This window comes from Mustela erminea, chromosome 15 (assembly GCF_009829155.1).
Source record: "Mustela erminea isolate mMusErm1 chromosome 15, mMusErm1.Pri, whole genome shotgun sequence".
Taxonomy (NCBI): Eukaryota; Metazoa; Chordata; class Mammalia; order Carnivora; family Mustelidae; genus Mustela; species Mustela erminea.
In genome coordinates this window covers 61,718,715-61,739,086 of record NC_045628.1, presented here as the reverse complement: position 1 = coordinate 61,739,086, position 20,372 = coordinate 61,718,715, and the positions used below count along the sequence as shown (strand labels likewise).

Below are 20,372 nucleotides of genomic sequence, written 5' to 3'. Positions count from 1 at the left end.
GGTCATGTGTCGCTTCCTGACCATTCACAATGAGAATGTGATGTGTGATTGGCCCCGGGCTCAGATGCCCCAGTCCACTTCTGCAGTGGGACAGCTTCCTTCCCCCTGACTATATGGACCAAACATGGAGGAGGAGGAGGAGGAGGAGTATCTACTGGTAAATGAGGGTATGTTTCCATAAAATAGTGAAATAGATACTGTGAAGCAAAAATATCAGGTGTCCAAGACTTCATCCTTTCGAGTGTGCCCTCTATTACACAATGGCCTTGACCTGTCAGTATAGTGAGTAGGGAGTGTGTAATTCAGTACTTGATCTGGTAGCCCAGCATGTATAACTTTGGAGATGTTCAGATCAAGGGCAGATCTACTGTGCTATTGACCTGTCTCAATAGCTTATGAGTGCTTTTCCTCACTTAGAGCCTCATATCTCCAGCTTTGGAACATCAGCCATTCCAAGGTCATGGCAAAGTAAAATGTTGTCCATGGCTGGGACAGACAACCCTTGAGAAGCTACATAGTCCGGGACTCTCTAAAAGATAGGAGGAAACTCAGACAATGATTGAAGCAACATGTACGATCCCAGAAGCCCCATGGTTCTCTGGCCCCTTCTCTCATATTCCCTAAAGTTCAGTTGGTCTCATAGGTCTCAAAGTCAGCCTGGGATGTAGAACAGTGGGGCCTCAGGTCAGGCTGCGTCTAGTGATTTCAATTCTGTTGTTGGCTGGAATTCCATCTGTCAAGAAGGTTTTGCAGTCAGCCATTTGATAGTGGAAGAGTTAGCCCATGAAACTGGATTTCCTGCTTATCTGGAAAGAGGAGCACCCCAGGAGATCTGACATGCTCTGTGAAAATTAGGGGTTAGTTTTTGCTGGTTAGTCTCTGCTAAACCTAGTGTATTTCAATATTCGAGGATTAAAACATACACACACACACTCAAAGAAGGATTTTTCTATTTTTTTTCTCATGAACTTAAGTAACTTCATCAAGAGAATCTAATCAACTTCAAACTATTTACTTCCCTCCAAAGTAATTTCCTGTCAATGCACAGACATGCATTTTTACTTAGTTATAATTAGTGTGAACATACTCATTTTTATTTAAGAAAGGTTTTCTTTACCTTGGCATTCAGATTTGTTTTCATAGGGGAAGAAAACACTGGGAACTAGAAGGAACCTTCACTGGAGAGTTGGGAGGATTATATGGGGTCATGTTATCCTAGAGTTGAAGAAACCTTAAAGGACCCCAAATTCCACCCCATATCTCTGATGACCGCCCTTTAGACTAATAGACTCACTGGGGCAGCTTTCCCACACAAAGCCCTCTCCAGTTCTCACTCCACCACACTGAGCGGGGCTGGGGTGGGGGACACTCTCTTCTAAAGGAAGGAGGAAATCCCACCCTCCAGGTGGGGAGGGTCCAGTGTCTGTCATGTTCCTGCACCCTTGTTACCTGCCTCATTTGTATGTTCAATGGTTTCCCATTAAGGAAGAAAGCCGCCACCAGGCTACTCTGTAACACTCCTCCATACCATTCTCCTCAACTGTGTGCTGCTTTTTAAAAAAATATATAAAATGTAATCACACACCAATAGTTTCCAGTCTATCAAAGCGTAAATTTCCCAGTCTTCCCTCCTGAGTCAAGGAAGCAGCGAAGTTAGGTTTAATTAAAAGCAGCAACTATTTGTACAGCTGTCCCTGGGTTCATGGCTCCTAAAAGGATTTAGCTTCAAACTCCCGCTGCCCATGTCTTTGGGGAGTTTCACACAAAGCCATTTGGGTTCCTCCTCTGGGCAATGCCAAACCCTCACTTCCCGAGTCACCTTGGCAGGGAGCCGAAGTGTGTCCTACCCTAGCTGTGCCCTGATGCCTCCTTAGCCATCAGAGTCCCTGAGTGTCTGTGGCATGAGCAAAGCGGAGAAGAGTAGAACGTCCATATACACAAGTTACACAAGTTTGGGGGACAGGGGGCCTTGAAGGTTACTCCAAGAAGTTCCTGAAAATTCTCCCAGGATTGGGAAAGGGGTGGGGGAGGGGATGGGGACACGGTCTACCTTTTGTGAGCTTTCTCTGGCTCTTGGCACCCTTGCTTAGGGTGGTTCTCTTACCTGCCACCCTCAGTACCCAGGGCACGAATGGTCACTGACAGGCATCCTTCAAAGCAGGTGGGGGCGGGGTATCCCTGCGGACGGATGCATCTGCACCAAGCCGCACGTTTTCCCATCCAAGTCCTGGAGAAGAGAAAGAACCCGCGCTCAGCATTTGGGGGATTTTCGAGCGCACAAGGAGCCCAGCCTCAGGCAGTCTTGGGTCCCGACGTACTAAGAATTCAGGGGCCAGCGCAGGCCATCTCCTGCGGGCCTGGGGCGGGGCCAGCCCCACCCTCGAAAGGCAAGAATGCCGAGAAATGTGACCCTGGCGACCCCAAAAGCCCCCGCCTCTCTTACTCACTGCTGCACCTGCCCGCCGGGCGCGCCGAACCGCCGGCAGAGGCGATGGCTAGCCCGGCGCCCTTAGTGGCCTCTATCAGCCACCAAATGGTGGCTCTGCAGACTCTGCAGCTGCTGCAGCAGGAGTGGGGCTGGGGGGACGGTCCGGGCGACCCGGGGAACCCGCAGGATCCAGACCACGTGTCCGCCGCCCCAGGGCATCGCACAGGCCCGCTGCTGGCCCGGCCGGGGCCTGGGCGCCAAGAGGGGGGCGGGGCGCGGGGGGTCAGGAATGGCGGGTCTGGGGCTCGGGCAAGTTCCCCAGAAGTGGAAGTGGTGCGAGACGCCGAGGGGGGCGCGGAGCTGCTGCCCTTCCCCAGGGGTCGGGTGCCCTGCACCCTGACCCAGATGGCGATGCGCAGTGCGCTGGCCCGCGTGGTGGACTCGACCTCGGAGCTGGTCAGCGTGGAGCAGACGCTGCTGGGCCCCCTCCAGCAGGAGCGGTCCTTCCTCATCCATCTGAAGGTGAGTCTGGCCTCCAGCACCCCGCTCCAGCGCAGGATCCCGCCACAGGGCGGGGCTGCGGGGCCGGAATGAAGGGATGAAGCCGGGAGGGGCCACCGGTTGCAAAGCGGGGCCATCCACAGGGATTCCGCCTCTGTGAGAGGGAAGGGGGGAGGTGACACCCCTGGGACTTGAGTCCAGGAACTGAGAGGCCCACCTGGGGCCCACCTGGCTGTGGAACTGAAACGCAGGGAGGCCTTGCCAAAAACCTTCCTTCGGAACTCCTTTCTCTCTCTCTCTCTCACATAAATCAGCCTCCTGCTCCAGCCCAAGGCCCTTTCCACATGTGCAGCTTCTAGGGGTGGAAGACAGCTGCCCCTGCTTTCCCCTTCCGAGTTAATAACCCTTACTCCAGAGCCTTAAATGCATGTATTAAGTCCCCTCTGCCTTTTGTGTGAAAAAAATCACCTAAATTTATTTCAAGTTCCTTCACACTTAAGAACCAAACTTTTTTTTTGCAGAAACCCAATTCCCCACAGAGTTCAGAGGCCTTTACGGAGTCAACCTAAATTGTCATAAAAGTGGGGTGAGAGCCGGGTGCGGCCTGGGTGTTGAAGCGTGAATACTAATGCTAAACTCCTGCTAAGTCGAGCAGCTTGTGTTTGTAGGGCACGTTTCCTCTCATGGTACCAAACTATGTTCCTCAGCCTAGCCAGGGAGCAGAACAGCTGCCTCCCCCGCCAGGTGGGACTGGGGAAATCTGCAGATCTTGGGATCCAGTGTCTGCCTTGTCATTAACTAACCTAATTGGTTTACGGTCACAATGTCTTTGGGATCTTTTGGCTTTCCAATTTTGCTTCCTACCTTCCCCTTGGGAGGCCAGCAGAAGGAAATGGGTGGGAGTGATGAAGAAAACTTAGGGGGCTTCCCCAGAGTTGCTATTCTTGCTCTTTAAGTCAAGGTTTGGAAAAAAACTGCTGTGTTTTTAGGTTACTAGACACTGTAAAATGTTGATCTGAAATTAAATATGATCAAGCATATGATACAGCCAAATAAGTATTGTTACTCTAATACAATGGCTTCTCAATCACCTGATACTGACATTTTGGGCTGGATAATTGTGGGGCTGTCCTGTGTGTTATAGGATGTTTAGCAACATCCTTGGCCTCAACCCGGGAGATGCCAGAAACCTTACCCCCCCACCCCACCCCAACAAACTGATACAACCCAATATTCCCAAATGTGTGTTGGGGGAGGGGAAATAAGATTGCCTCCAAATGCGAAGCACTTCCCCACTTACATTAGGAAGTTAAAAACTGAAGCTGCATTTCACTAATGCTTGTGTGTAGAATGACCTTTTTTTGTACCATGAAGAAATAAAAAATCCTACCAAATGAACTATGATGCACCATCTATTGTAAGATCACATCAGAGATTTTGGAAACATGAAAAAGTGTGCATCTTAGAATTGCTGAAATAGGAAGGGTTGTCTGATGTTAGGGGCATATACAGGGCACATGTAGGTTGGCAGAAGGAGAGACTGAGTGATCGGCTTTACCTAGGTGATCTCGGTAGGCTTCTTGGAGGAAGTAATCTTAAAAAAATATGAATATTTGCCCCACAGGCATAAAAGGGAAAAATCACTTCAGGGGAGCTGTGTGATCTAAGGCCCAGAAGAAATGAAAAGACTTGGGCTTTGGGGGAACTAAAATTAGTTCATTATGGCAGAAACTTTAACAGGATGATGGACAGGTAAGTGGGGTCTGATGGCAAGAAAGGTCTGTGTGTCATGCGAAGGGCCTTGAATTTTCTTGCAGGCAAAGGTAACGCTTGAAATGACTGAGGCATGGACGTGACCCTAGATAAGTCACAGCAGGTGAGGATGCAGTCTGGGGGTCAGCTTGGAGACCACTGTCCGAGGGCCCAGTCCAGCTCAAGTGCACTGGGGCTCTCTGCTCTGGCCTATAAACTATGCCACTCGAGCTTCATGCCACCGTCCCTTCTACTTGGTCATTCTTCTGATGCTTCCTACTTGACTTTTTGTCCTCAACATTTTCCACCCTTCTCAAGCGTTCTTTATCCAAACCTCAACTGGTTCATTCCTCTTCTGAGAAAATAGAGGCCATCAGACACAAATATCTTCCTCTCTACCTAAAAAAATCTCACTTCTACTCATCTGCTTTCTTGTCTCTAATAGAGAAATGCTGTTTGGTCCCCTCAACCCCCAACCCAAAGTAGCCATCCTATTGGAGTCTGCTGGTCACCTGCAGAGGAGTAATGGGTTCTGAGGGCTCCTGAGAACAGCCTGTGTTTTCAGAAGGGAGAGGTTTCTTTGGGTGATTTGTCTCCTGGCCAACATCTCAGAATTTTGCTTGGTTTTTAGTTTGGAGAAAAAAGTAGTATCTTTGGTTGTAAAGGAGTGATTACAAAGAACTTAGACTTAAGGACACAGTTGTCTGTCTTTTCAGGGGGCTGGTTATGCTGACCTGGCTTCATTATTACTAGTGTTAAATTGACTTTTGCATATGCTACAAAGTGTACCACCATAAGTCTAGTTACCATCCATCAGCAGTTGATTACCTTCACCCATTTCAGCCATGCCTCAACCCCTTTCTCCTCTGGGAACCACTAGTCTGTTCTCCGTATCTATGACTTTGTCTTTGTTTTATTTTATTTATTCATTTGTTTCATCTTTTAGATTTCACGTATGAGTGAAATCATTTAGTGTTTGCCCTCCTCTGTCTGACTGACGTCACTTAGCATAGTACCCTTAAGGTCCATCCATGCTGTTGCAAATGGCAAGAATTTATTCTTTATTTATGGCTAAGTAATATTCCATTGTGTGTGTGTGTATCTATCTATCTATCTCACCTCTTTTTCCCTTTATCTATCGCTGGACATTTAGGTTGCTTCCATATCTTGGCTATTGTACATAATGTTGCAATAAACACAGGGGTGCATATATCTTTTCAAATTAGTGTTTTCAAATTTTTTGGATAAATACACAGAAGTGGAATAGCTAAGTCATGCAGTAGTTCTGTTCTTAATTTTTTGAGGAATCCCATACTGTTTTCCATAGTGTCTGTACTGATTTACAATCCCACTCATAGTGCCCAAGGGTTCCTTTTTTCCACACTCTGACCAACACTTGTTCTTTCTTTTCTCTTTGATAGCAGCAATTATAACAGGCGTTAGGAGGGGTCTCATTGTGGTTTTGACTTGCATTTCTCTAGTAATTAGTGATGTTGAGCATCTTTTCATGTGCCTGTTGGCCATCTGTATGTTTTCTTTGAAGAAATGTCTGTTCACATGCTCTGCACATTTTTTAACCAGTAGTTTATTTTTTATGTCTTTGAGTTGTAGGAGTTCTTTTTATGTATTTGGATATTAACCCCTTGTCAGATATTCAGTTACAAATATCTTTTCCCGTTCAATAGGTTGCTGATTCATTCTGGTGATGGTTTCCGGTGCCCTGCAGAATCTCATTAGTTTGATGTAGTCATGTTTGTTTATTTTGCTTTTCTTTCCATTGCCTTTAGAGTCAGATCTGCAAAGATGTTCCTAAGACTGATGTTGAGGAATTTACTGCCTATGTTCTTTTTCCCCCTAGGAATTTTATGGTTTTAGGTCTTATATTCAAGTCCTTAATACAATTTGAGTTAATTTTTATGTGTAGTGTAAGATAGTGGTCCAGTTTCATTCTTTTGCCTGTGGCTGATAAGTATTCTCATTATTATTTATTGAAGAGACTGTCCTTTCTCCATTGTATATCCTTGGCTCCTTTGTCATAGATTAATTGTCTATATCTGTGTAGATTTACTTCTGGGCTCTTAATTCTGTTCCAATCTGGTTTGTGTGTCTGTTTTTGTATCAGTATCATCCTGCTTGGGTTACTATAGCTTTGTAGTATATCTTGAAAGCAGGGAGCATCGTACTTTCAACTTTGTTATTTTCAATGTTGCTTTGGCTATTTGGGGTCCTTTGTAGTTCCACACACATTTTAGAATGACTGTTCTACTTCTTTGAAGTATGCCATTGGAATTTTGATAGGTATTTCACAGAACCTATAGATTGCTTTGAGTAGTGTGGATATTTCAACAATATTAAAAATATATATTAATTCTTTCAATCCAAAAACATGGATTTGTCATTTATTTTGCCATTTATGTGTGTCTTCTCCAATTTTTTTCTTGTTTTCTTTATTTTTAAATTAAGAACATGTGGATTGATTTTATACACAGAAGGATTTTGGGAGGAGTTGTGCTAATGGAAATAACACCTGTGTATCACTTGGAAGTGTGTGGAAACATCCCTCTAACATCAGTTCCCTCCCACAGTGTTAGTTGCCACAGAGAGGAGGGGGACTCACTTGAACTAAGCCCTCCGCCCAAATGAAAGGCATTAGGGACCCAAAGTAGAGACAGTGCAGGACAGCTCAGTGATCTGGTCCTGTGAAGCCTTTCAAATCTACTATGCCACTTGCTGCTGTAGGCCCTTGGGAAAATTATTCAGCCTTCCTGTGCCTCAGTCTCCTTTCCTTAAAGTGGAGATAGAGGTATCTAACCTTATAGGGTTATTAGGATAATGCACATGAAGACTTAGCTAGTGGCTGCCCATACAAACTCTCAATACCTTTGAAATTTATCATTATTATTATTGTAATTATTAACAAGTTTATGTCTCATGTTCTCATTGACTATTATTATTGTGAGTTCCAGCCTTGATATTGATGGATCTAGCCCACGGACTCTATTTACTTTTCTGAGTCTGTTGACAAAGGCAGAGTTAGGATGACCCAAGGAGATTTCCAAGAAGTCTCCACTATCCAGAGGTCAGCTTTAGCCCATACCTGATGACTGACTTAGAGATGCTGCCACTGAATGACTTGCTGATCAAGCCACTGAGGCTTAAAGAAGTGAAATTTTCAGGCATGGAGGCAGAGAAACTCTCAGCACAATACTGATGGACATTTTTATAGTATTTTACTCTTTTTTGAAGAAACTGACACTTAATATTCTTTTTGAATATTTAGAGATTATCATACATTCAAAACATGCATGAAGTGAGCTTTTTTATAGTGGATAAAAAAATACTTCATAATCCTGAGTCTTGTTAAATTTGTTGGAGAGGCTAGAGTTAACCTGCTAGACAAACATTTATTATAGAAGAAGACTGAGACTCAGAGGAATTTAGGATTTTGCTAAAGATCTCACAGCTGGGAAGTGATGGCCCATGGCTCAAACATGGTTTTGCCTTTTTTTCTTTTTTTTTCTGTCATATCACAGTGCTGGATTAGAGAGGTGAGATGAACATCATGCAGAAATAAAGTCCATGAGTGTGTACAGTGGGTTGGATATGCTGTGCACTGCACACTGCTTGGGGTGCAAGAATCACCTTGTAGACTGGGTATCTTGGTCAGCTTGGGCTGCTATGACAGCATGCCATAGACCAGGTGGCTTAAGCCACAAACATTTATTTTCTCATTGTTCTGAAGGCTGGAAAGCTGAAGATCAAAAATTTGGTTTCTGGTAAGGTCTTTCTTCCTGGCTCGCAGACTGCCGCCTTCCCACTATGTCTTGAATGGCTTTTTCCTCTGTACCTGGTTAGAGAGAGGGAGAGATATTGGATATATCTCTCTCTTCTTACAAGGACACCAATCCTACTGGAGTAGGTCCCACCCTTATGACCTCATACAACCTTAATTACCTCCCTAAAGGTCCTTTTTCCAATACAGTCACACTGGGTTATGTTTCAACACACAGATTTTTTTTTTGTGGGGGTGGGGGGACACAATTTAATCCATTATATGGGTGATTTGTGTGTCTCATTATATGAGGGCCACTTTACATAGTGACCCAAAGCACCAGGTGAATGTAGGAAATCATTATCCAACTAGTAATAACTATCAAGAATGCCTTAGGCACTCACCACTCAAAGGGAGCATAGAAACATGCAGAGGACCAGACAGAAGCCAGTCCAGGATTTTAAGAACTGCTGAAAATGACCAACTCACACAGACACCATTAACCAAGCCAATTATGAAGTCACTCTGATTTTTTCTGTCTTCCTTTGAGAGTCAAAAACATTTATAGTTTCCAAGAGTTCTGCTCTGGTGCAAGTTTCATGGAAACTATGGCTGATGCCAACTTTCAGAGGCAGGAGAACTTTCCTGCTATTATAGATTAAACTTGCCTGTGAGTTCACCCATTTCAATTAGCTGATCTGGTGCCAGTTATTCTATCACGTTCCGTGGTCCTTGCTGGTTTTCTCATTCTACATACCAAGCGTGGTGGTTATAAAATCACTGGCTTTGGCTTCATGGTCACTGCTAATGCTCTTTGCAAATTGCAAGTGTGAACATTGGGTCACTCAGAGGAAGACGTTGGTGATGAGTGCTTTTTTCCCCATTAACCTGAGTGTGAAGCCAGTTTCTGCAAATTTGGGAATTGTGTCTTTAAAAATTACTTACAAACTATTGAAGGAATAAATGCTCAGAGTTACATGTTTATAGCATAGACAGGGAATTGCTCTTCATTTGGGATAAAATCATGGTGTTCTGGGACAAAAAGGCCCAGTGACTACTCTTTTAATAGCTTCATTACAGCTTTGTCCTTGCTCATAACGTGAGTGATAGGAAAATCAGGACATGTACAATTGCCAAAATGAGAATTTGGGGAAAGATATCTCAGGAAGGCCCTAAAACAAACCTGCTATGTTTAACATCTTGATGGAAATGCTGCCGTGCTTTGTTCTATAATTTTAGGGTTTGCCTTGTGTGCATACCTGAATCAAGAACTTGTATCCATCACAAAGCTCTTAGTAACTGGACTTTTCTAATGAAAATGGTACCATACCCAAAGCAAATGCATAAGGAATCTTAGTTCCTTGTGAGCGTTTGCACTGGGTACACCACAAGTAAAAATGTTTAATTTCCTGTGGACGATAGACTTTTTATGGTGACTGGCAGATACTTTGGTTCTTCATTGAGTGTTTTATTAACACACAGTTACGTATCTATTTGAGATTGACTGTGGGTTCAGGCCACTGGGGGCTCCTCTGGGCCCTATGAATTTGTAGTTCAAAGCCAGATGCTGATGAACCAAGGGGACAATTTGTGTAGTATGCTATTTCTGCTAGCATGGTTTTCACACTATCCCTCTAAATAGAGAAATGGCTTTCCAATTTTATGGACATATCCAGTATGGGGGTGGTTGATGGGTCTGGGGAACGAATCTGTTCTCCTTCGTATGTCCCAGCACTTGGCACCTTTAGTGGAGAGTGGTCTGCTGAAGTTCATTAAGGTCAGGAGGCCCCCACCACAAAAGCTGGGGAAAGACCTTTCTTCAATGCTCTCCATAGGGGACATTGGGCATTCAGGGCAAACTAGAAAGGAAAATGTGAGAAGAAACAAGTTTGTGGAAGCCATTGCAAGAGACTATAGCTTGAGATGTGACTGTCTTGAAAAGAACCAACTTATTTTAAAGACAGTGGTGAAGGGGATATGAGCTGATTTATAGTTTATATAGATGGAGAAGTGATTTTGAAGGTGATGAGGAAGGAAAAAAACTAAAAATCTTCCTTCTGGATTCTTTAAAAGTTATCTGCATAAAGTCATATTGTATTTTTGACTTTATTATCCGCTGGTGTTGGTTTCAGAAAATAGGCTTTGAAACTGACTGTCGAAGCCAGATTCTTTTTGCCTTCAAGACTTCAGTTTTGATGGGAGTGTTTATTTTCAGTACAAAGCTAAAAAAAGCCTTAGCTTTTCTTCCCTTTTGGACTTTGCAGGTGCATTTGCAGTCGCTCAAGGATTCCAGATGTGTGCATTCCTAATAAACACAAAGCATAATGCAGAAAAGTGCAAGTGTGGCAGTTTTTCTAAGAGACCTCCCGTATGCTGGGCAGGAGAGAACAGAGTGGAGGAAGAGAGAGCTCCAGCTAGGGGGGTCGCTGATTAGCTAGGAATTGGCTTGACATGGGAGGTAGAAGTTTCCATGCCTTGAATATCTTCCAGACAGCCAAACCCTCTCAATTATGTTGCAGCGAAGTGGGATGGGCCAACAGACCAATCTCAATTTGGATGTGACCAATGCCAACTGGAGCTTTGTTAACACTCAGTTAACCTTAAGAAAAATAGTGTGAATATCGGGCCAAAAAAGAAACATTCATTTGTAGACATTTTTGTTCCATCTCAAAGCTAGTTTGGTGCCTCCCTGCTCGCCTGCATGGTATCCCCGCTCATCCCACGAGGACATCTGAGGCTCCGTAATTTCAGTTCCCCAGTCTGTCTCCCACCATGGGTAGCAGGCTCTGCTCTCCACGTCATCATAGTACCCAGCCCGGTTTCTAATTTGGGGTGGGTCTTGATGAACATTTGAGTTTGGGAAGAGAGGATTCTTTAGGATTCACTAGCACCCTTGCTGGATTATAGGGTAGCACTATTTTTAACTTTCTGAGGAAAATCCATACTGTTTTCCAGAGTGGCAGTACCAGCTTGCATCCCCAACCCTTTCTATCTTGTTAACATCTCTTGTTTCCTGTTGTTGTTACTTTTAGCCGTAATGACAGGCATAAGGTGATATCTCATTGTAGTTTTGATTTGCATTTCCCTGAAGCCAAATGATGTTGAGCATTTTTCATGTGTATGTTAGCCATCTGTATGTCTCTCCATGTCTTCCGCCCATTTCTTACCTGGATTTTTTGGTTTTGGGGTGTTGAGTTTGATAAATTCTTTATAGATTTTGGATATTAACTCTTTATCAAATAAGCCATTTGCAAATGTCTTCTCCCATTCTGAAGGTTGCCTTTTAGTTTAGGGGGAAAAGAGCAATTTTTTCTTTATTTTAGAAAAAAATTAAATAAATAAATAATAAGAAAAGGTACCCCTCATTTGCTGTGTGACTTTGGTACGTTGATTCATCTCTCTCAGTCACATTTCTTCATCAGTCATTCATGGATGGTTGTGAATCTTTAGTGACCCTAGGTAGATCAGAAGCCTGGCCTTGGATCCTGCACCTAGCAGGTTGGGCCAGACCAGTGTTTTTTAAAATGCTGGCTTGCCATGTGCTCTCCATGTTTGGAAGTGCTCAGGGACTTCATTGTGGCACTCAAGGCTCCCACATTAGTTTGTGTGCTGGTTCCCAGCACAAAGCTCTGTTCTTTTCAGTCTGGACTTCTTCCAGTCCCAGCCCCTACTTGACTTCAGGCCTTTGCTGTGTTATTCGTTCTCTAATTGTGAGGGCCATCTCTTCCCTGAAAGGCAAAGACTGCATTCCCTGGCGCCAGCTGTCTTGGAACATCTGTACAGCTTTCCCAGATGCCTCATCCTAACCCCCATCCCCTTCTGCAAAGGCCGACAGCATTCTGATGCTCTTGACCACTTATTTTTTTTTTTAATTGGGGTTAAAAAAAGGGCATAACCCAAATTTGACTATTTTTAGTGTATAGTTTAGCAGTATCAAGAACATTCAGATTATTGTGCAACCAATCTCCATAATTTTTTCATCTTGTAAATCTGAAACTCTGTACATATTAAGCAACAAATCCCCATTACACTTCTCCTCACCTCTGGCAGCCACCATTCTTCTCTCTGTTTCTGTGTGAGTTTGACGACTCTAAATATTGCATGTAAGTGGAATCCTACGGTATTTATCTTTTTGTGTCTGGGTTATTTCCGAGAGCGTAATGTTCTCAAGGTTCTTTCATGTTGGAGCACGTCGCAGGATTTCCTCCCTCTTTAAGGCTAAATAGTATTTCATTCTATGTATATACCATGGTTTGTTCATTCATTCATTTGTCAGGGGACCCCTGAGCTGCTCTCACCTCTTGGCTACTGTGTATAGTGCTGCTGTGAACATGGGTGTGCAAATATCTCTTTGAAATCCTGATTTGAATCCTTTTGAATATGTATTCTGGAAGTGGAGTTGCTGGATCACATGGTAATTGCATTTTTAATTTTTTTGAGGAGTCTTTATGCTGTTTTCCGTAGTGGTGCATGATTTTAGATTCCCACTGGCAGCACACGAGGGCCCAGTTTCTCCACATCTTCACTAACACTGGTGATTTTCAGGATTTTTTCAACAGTAGTCATTCTAATGGACATGACGTGTGCTCAAGCACTCTTCTTTGTGCCTTAATCTTATTCTGTGTGACCTTTCTACTACTGAACAGCTTAGTTTCATCTCACCAATTAGGTTCTTAGCTTCTATAGAGCATTTTGTTCTGTAATTTTCTGTCCTTCCTTCCTCCCCTCTCCTTGTTGCCGGCCTCCCATCTAGAGGAGTACTTTATGCACAACCTTAGATGAATGGAGTGCCTTATAAATTCAGGGTTTGCATGACCATGAGCTTATTTGACCTTCAAAATCTCTTTGTGTGGTAGCTATTTGTTTCTACCTTATACATTAGAGAACTGAATTTTCCAGAGATTAAAAAAAATGTCTTGTCCACAGGTGGCCTGTCAAAGGGACAGAACCAGGGCTCTGATGGCAAGTCCAGTGCTCATGAAGGGATAATCCCAGCATTCCAGGGGTCTTTGCAGGTGCCTGGAGGGCTGCCATCCTAACTAACATCTAGAAAATCCTTTTTGCTGTATAGGATAACATGCTCACAGCTTTTGGAGAATTTCCCTTTGCATGTTGTCTTTGATCCTTCCACTTTGTACTTAGAGTTGGATTATTTCTGTAAAGCAAGCAGACAATTTCTCTTGATGTGGATCTGGCGTAGTAGTCCAGAAGGCATTACTCCATCTCAACTTTCCCATTCCCAAGCAATATGCAGGAACATAGGTTACTCCATGAACTATGGGATGGATTATCTATGTCAGGAGGCCATTATTCTGTCTACTACAGGGCAGATTCCAGCTAAGAATTAAGGGGAAAAAAATGTTCTTGAAATTAGAACTAAGGGTTGCCTCCTAAGCACATGGGTTTCTCCTGTGTGGCAAACAGTGTGACACCAGGTGTGCTCCAGAAAGGATTCACACATCAGAAAGGGCTTTGTATGAGCCTTCTACAGTGCTTGGATTATGAGTCTATAAATGTCTGGTCTTCTGTAGGGTTGGGTCTTTGTGTTTTTACCATAGCCCCCATCCCCTTTCATTGGACATTTAGATATATGCTCTTGTGTCTCAATGCTCCTACTAGGTTATCAGCTTTTTATAGACTAGGTACCCATGTCTTACTGCTTTTTACCCAGTATGTTCAATCATGTAGTGGAGACTTCACATGTTTGAAATAAATGTATTTGTTTCATTAACTGAGTCTGAGGCCATTACCCCAGTAGATGAGTTGAGTCACTATAAAATGTAAATGCAGCCTATCAGTTTGAAGCACTGTAACAACCAACACATTTCATATCCACAGTCTGAAATTATACAAGGCTTTAGACGTTCCAAAACCTGTCTTTAGATTGCTCAGTCAGAGCGTTCTAATGCTGGCAACGTACTCAAAACCCTGTGAAGGGTATGACATCATTTCTGAAAGCATCTGGGACTTGCTAAATAAAAGCTGCTGGGTGGATGTGTCCTGTCATTGAATGGAAAGCAGCAAATATGAAATCATCATGAGCATCGATCATGGGATTTTCTACTGAAAGTCCATGAGCCATTCAATATGCCACTGTCTCAATGCTGTGATTTTTGGCCCCCATCTATACAACAGAATCAGTAGAGGTTTGGCTGGAGGCCATGATCACTGGATCCACAGTTAGCCTTCAGACCCCAGGAAGAGAAGCAACCACCTGTTTTATTTTTCCATCCCCAGGCTTAAGAGTCCCATGGAAAGCCTGTGCCTATTAATTTGTTTTCTTTGACTGTTAATATAGTTGAGAAAGGATTAAAAAACTGTACTAAAAGGGTAAAATAAAGAGACTTTGCAAAGCTTGCCAGAGATCTGAAGTTTACCCAGGGCCTCAGGGACCAGTGCAGCCCAGCAGTGGAATTTTATTATATGTATACTTTCCCCAAATGATGCCTTCTTTGATTCTTTACAGTAAACGTGAAATTGACTTCAGATTTTAGGCCCACAAACATATTTTTAAGGCATTTTAATCTTATTTGGGTGATGAATGCCTTTGCAGACTGGCTAATAGGCACACGTCAGCACACATTTCAGTGGTTCCTTCAATTTTGAATTTCCCTTTGCATGTTGTCTTTGATCCTTCCACTTTGTACTTAGAGTTGGATTATTTCTGTAAAGCAAGCAGACAATTTCTCTTGATGTGGATCTGGCGTAGTAGTCCAGAAGGCATTACTCCATCTCAACTTTCCCATTCCCAAGCAATATGCAGGAACATAGGTTACTCCATGAACTATGGGACGGATTATCTACGTAACCCCTTGATACCTTCTGAGCAGAAATGAGCAAAACGCAAAGGCGGGGAAGCAAGAATGCTTTAAATAGGAAGAAAAAAACAAGAAGCATGGTAGGCTGTGAAGGCTTGAGTAAAGGAACTGTGGCTTGTTGTGTTGATCTTTCTGTCCCAGCCCCTCACTCACACTGGAGTCCGGCTGCCATTGTTGGCCAAACTCAACAGATGAATGTTTGTTCTGTTTCCCAGAAGATGTTCTCTAATAAACACTTTGCCAGAAACCCAGGTCCTTCTCACCCAAGTGACAGAGTTTTTGTTAGGGAGAAGAATAGCTTCTCTTTCCACATAGAAGTAGGAAGTAAACCCTAGTTCCAAACTTCAGTTCAGCTTTTAGTTCTTCCATTTTCTTTTAGATTATCTGTTTTTTTTCTTGTCCTAAGTTCTTGAGTTGAATTCTTAGCTCATATTTTTCAATGATTATTCTTTACTTTTATGGCATTCTCAATGCAGGTGTATCCCCCAAATTTGTGATATACTATTTCCATAATTGTTCAGTATAAAGTATTTTAAAATTTCAATTATTTTTTCACTGATCCATGAATTATTTGGAAGTAGATTTTTAAGTCATGTATGTATTGGGAAAGTTATGTTATTGATTTCTCATTTATTTGCATTATTATTTATATGATATAGACTTCTAGATATTCGTTGAGAATTTGCTTCTAGCGTATTATAATAGAGTCAGCTTTCATAAACATTCCATATATCTTTGGGAAAATTTGTATTTGCTTATCTTTATTGGACCAAGCTTGTGATTAGTGTTTTAGTCTTTTCTCTCCAAGTTGATCATTTTGTTGTTTGATTTTTTTCAGTGTCTGAGTAAGCTGGGTAGAAATCAGCTTTTATGTTTGTGGATTGAATGTAAATTAAGATAATCATATTAGGCACACACGAAGTATAGAACTGTTATCCTTCTTGAGGAATAGGTCCTTTTATTAACTGTAGTTTATTTTATCCCTAATAATGATTTTCCTGGCTTTGTTTCAACTCTTCTTTGCTGTGTATATGTTTTAGCATCCATTTACTTTAAGTCTTTAGGTGTTTTTAGTTTCGAATGTGTTCCTTGTAAATAATTTATCAATAGATTTTTTAAAAATCTAATCTGGTAACCACATATTTCAAAATGTGTCTGATTTAATGCTTTCTATTCACCTTGATTTATGTTTGTATATTTCTTCCTTTTTACCTTCTAAAAACAGAATCAATTAAGTTTTCATTTTCCTTTTATCTGCTGATTTTGAAGTTTTACATATTACTTCTATCCTTTAATGATAAGCCTTACATTTCTCACATGCATACTTAATATATCTGAAATTTATCAACTTCATCACCTTTCTGAATATGTATAATGCCTTAGAATGCCAGTCCCTCCTACATGTTACTACTATTCAGGATTTTGGAACCATCTTGTTTTTGTAAGTCCCAAGTTAATGGTTATAATTTTGGTTTTGAACATCAGTTCTTGAACATCATATTTTTAAGTTTGTTTGTTCCCTGTGGCTTCTTGCATCTCATTCTTTCCTTTTGAAATGAATGTCCCCTATCTGAATTATATCTCTAGGAAAATATGACAGTGAAGGTAGTAACTACTGTTGTCCTTTAAAAGGAAGGCATATTTATTTTACCCTGACATTTAAATAATAGTTTTATTGAATTAAAAAAAAATTCTATGTTGACAATTATTTGAAAAGTTATCCCATTCTTTTCTAGGTTTTGGTCCTTATAGCTTGGCTGTTGGCAGTCTGTCTTGTCATCCCTTGAAGGTCATCCATTCCACCCCTACCCCCTGCCCCCAGTTGCTTTTAAGAGTAGTTTTGCCTTAATAAGTTTAGATTTGAATCTCATTTCACTTATTCTGTTCAAGGCTGATTTTATATCCTGAATCTATGTTCATGATCCTGGATTCATGTTTTGGATCAATTTTGAATAATTCTTATCCATTATTCTCTTTGACTATTGTCTCCCTTCTTCTCCCCCAACCCTCTCTTCTTTGTTTTTGTTTTTGTTTTTTTTTTTTCATTGTCCAACCCTCTCTTCTATCATCCATGTTATTTAACTTTCCATACATATTTCCCATGTCTGGCTTTTTATCTTGCATTCTGAGTAATTTTCTTATATTCATCATCTAGTTTACTATGCCTTATTTCGAATGTATTTATTCAGGTGTCTAAATTGTCTATTGGGTTTTTAATTTGTCACAATAGTTTCTAGAAACGGTATTTGGTTCTTTTCCAAGCCTGTTTTTACTTAAAGTGTTTCTGATTCCTTCTTTTATATTTTTAATCACTTTAAACATATTTTATAGTTTCTAGCTCAAATACTTGGAGTTTATACTGCCCTGTATTGGTATCTGCTATATCATGGTGGGTTATATTTTAAATTTCATATTCTGAGTTTGTCTTTGACAAAGTGTTATGGGAATACTACTGTGGGGCATGGGTTGTAGACCTGTCCCCATGGAACAGGCTTTTATTTGCTTTTACCATGTGTCCATGGATATTTTAGCCCAGTTCCAATTTTTAAGCCACTTTCTTAGCATGAGTGTTCCCAGAACATGTATGTGGTACAGAGGGCAGCTCCCAGCTTTAGCTGTTGGGTAGCAAAGGTCAACAGTTACACATTCTTGGGGCAACTTTATCCTTCACCCCAAACCCAGCTCCAGATTAACTTTCTTTTTTTTGATGAATATTGGTGGGCAGCTAAAATAGTCTACTTTTTCTTTATCTCTGTCCTTTAGGGATTTTCATGGTTTTCTTGCAATGCCAGAAAGGATATTTGCTCTATTTTATTTAGACTTCAGTTTCCTCAAAGGGTTTTAGGGAAAATAAGTGTGCCATGTTATCAAAACCAGAAGTCTGTGGAGAGCATTTACATGTATTTAAAATAAATTATATATTCAACATTATCTCTGGTATGGAATAATTTTATTTGTTTGTTTATTGGAATAATTTTAGTGTACCATTTCTATACAATGGATTTTAGAATATGAAGCATTTGGGGAATAAAAATCTAGTTATTTCATTCTTTTAAACTACCTGGGAACTATTCTTTCTAAATTTGCATTGGAAAGTTCTTGACACTATGTTCATTATATACCATATCCTGTGTTGGAATTTTGAAGACTGTGAGTATGGAATAATAGGAACAGAGGCTATTTGTGTATTCTTCAAAGCTCTGTTATGAACAAATAACAGAAACTCAACTCCAAATGGCTGAAGTAAAAAGGCATATTTATTGATTCAGATAACCAAAAAATCCTGGGGCTTATTTTTCAAGTATAGCTGGATCAATATACTCAGATAATATAATTAGAATCGATCTCTTTTAATCCCTTGGTTCTGCTTTTTTTTTCTTTTTTTTCTTTTTCCTCTACTGACTTCCTTCTCATGTGGGTTCTCCCCTTATGGTGGCAGGATGCTTTCCAAAAGCCCCAGTTAAAAAGAACTCCTCTTTCCCAGTCCAAAAGACATTCTAGAATTGTAGCTTATTGGTCTGTGTTAGGTCACCTGTCCATTCCTGACCAAGCCAAAATGACTGAAGGGTGGTCATCTCTAATTGGCTGATCCCTGGAGTTGTAGAGTGGGTGGAGTCAGCTTTGGCCAAATCACATAGGCTGAAGATGGAGGAGAGTAGTTCCCTCAGAGAAAAATTGAGGTCCTGTGATGGGAAGAGATGGGAATGGAAGTTGGGTATGTAAAACTCAGCAAATGTCCCCATAACCTATCTAATTGCTTATGTTTGCTGTTTATTTCAGGATAGTGTTGAGTTTAGAAACATCTGCAGTCATTTGGCTCTACAAATTCAAGGACAACAGTTTGACAGAGATTTGAATGCTGCCCACCAGTGTTTGAAGACAATAGTCAAGAAGCTGATTCAGTCACTTGCTAGTCTTCCTTCAGACGCCCACGTGGTAGCCTGTGCTTCTTTGAGACAGATCTTACAGAATCTCCCAGACATATGAAGGCCCAAGGCACCAGAATTAAAACCCAGCTGGTACTGCCAGACGAACTGGGTAGCTTATGTTCTTAATTGAATCAGCAGACAATAGATGCTTTTACCCCAGTAAGAAGAGACTTGTTGACATATACAGAAGTCTGACCAATGGCATCTGTACCCTTTAGATAACAGCATGTTGGTGAAAATTTTTTAAGGCAGTAGTTTACATTTTTAAGTATGTTGACATATTTGCTTACTTTTTGATTGAAATATATTCTACTTTGTGGAACTGATTGGATTATATATGTATATATTTACTGATTCATATTAAGTATTAGTTTTGATCAAATGATACATTTATCTATACTTATATTAACGTAGGACTATGAGGTTTAATATGGTTATATAATATGGTTATTTATATATGGTTATATGATTAAAGCCTCATGATTCTTAAAATTATCTTGAATAAATAGGATATTTGATAATTTATATGTTTTCCGTACTAAGCACTTCATTTTATGTTATGAAAATGATCTTTAGATGTTGTAGGATCACATGTGTCAGTAATTATGAGTTCCAATCCTGGCATTAATAACTTACTGTTGGACAGGAAAATAGTTGCTTCTAAGCCTTGTGCTTTCATACACTGATTTGTAAATTTACAATGATAATGAGCTATGAAGTACCAAGGATATATGATATGTAAACACAAAGTACAGTATTATTAAAGTCTCATGTGGAAACATGTAGCTCTTCTTACTGTTTCTAAATATTCCAATTGAAGTAGGAAATTCCTGTGAAAAACAGGAGGGAGTGGATACACTGGCAGGTTTCCCTAAATATTTAGAGCTGGGGAAAGAAAGGCTAACTTTTTTTTTTGCAACAATGATCTGAATATGCTTAGGAAAAACTAAATTTCCTGTTGTTTAATGATGACTGTATTGAAAACCAGCTTATACACACACACATATACACACACACTCCTTCTTTTGCCTGTAGTATCAAGTCTTGCCTCTCAATAGGGGCATTTATATCAGTATGCTCTTATCTTATAGAATTTCCTCCAATCTTTAAAAAACACTTCCCCTAGCAACTACTTTATTTCTCTCCTCCCCTATGAGCAAAACTCATGGAAA

The 20,372-nt window shown here is 41.2% G+C and overlaps 1 protein-coding gene and 1 long non-coding RNA gene across 3 annotated transcripts in view; one reads left to right on the top strand and one right to left on the bottom strand.

Annotated features, from left to right (window-relative positions):
• Positions 1-2,987, bottom strand: part of LOC116574469 — a 25,979-nt gene extending 22,992 nt beyond the window's left edge. For both annotated transcript variants that reach the window (XR_004279330.1, XR_004279331.1), the window contains exons 1-2: positions 2,875-2,987; positions 2,105-2,227 (exon numbers count right to left, since the gene is read on the bottom strand). This is a non-coding gene — a long non-coding RNA (uncharacterized LOC116574469). The remainder of the gene's footprint in view (positions 1-2,104; positions 2,228-2,874) is intronic.
• Positions 2,186-20,372, top strand: DLEU7 (deleted in lymphocytic leukemia 7). The gene is made up of 2 exons (XM_032315225.1): positions 2,186-2,950; positions 19,052-20,372. Exons 1-2 carry the CDS (start codon positions 2,189-2,191, stop codon positions 19,256-19,258), a joined length of 969 nt encoding a protein of 322 aa, XP_032171116.1. The 5' UTR covers positions 2,186-2,188; the 3' UTR covers positions 19,259-20,372.

Bases quoted from the DNA above. Each gene is read 5' to 3' on its own strand.
- DLEU7 (XM_032315225.1), top strand. From the start codon at position 2,189: ATGCATCTGCACCAAGCCGCACGTTTTCCCATCCAAGTCCTGGAGAAG. The intron at 2,951-19,051 runs GTGAGTCTGGCC...TGTTTATTTCAG, and splicing joins CCTTCCTCATCCATCTGAAG to GATAGTGTTGAGTTTAGAAA.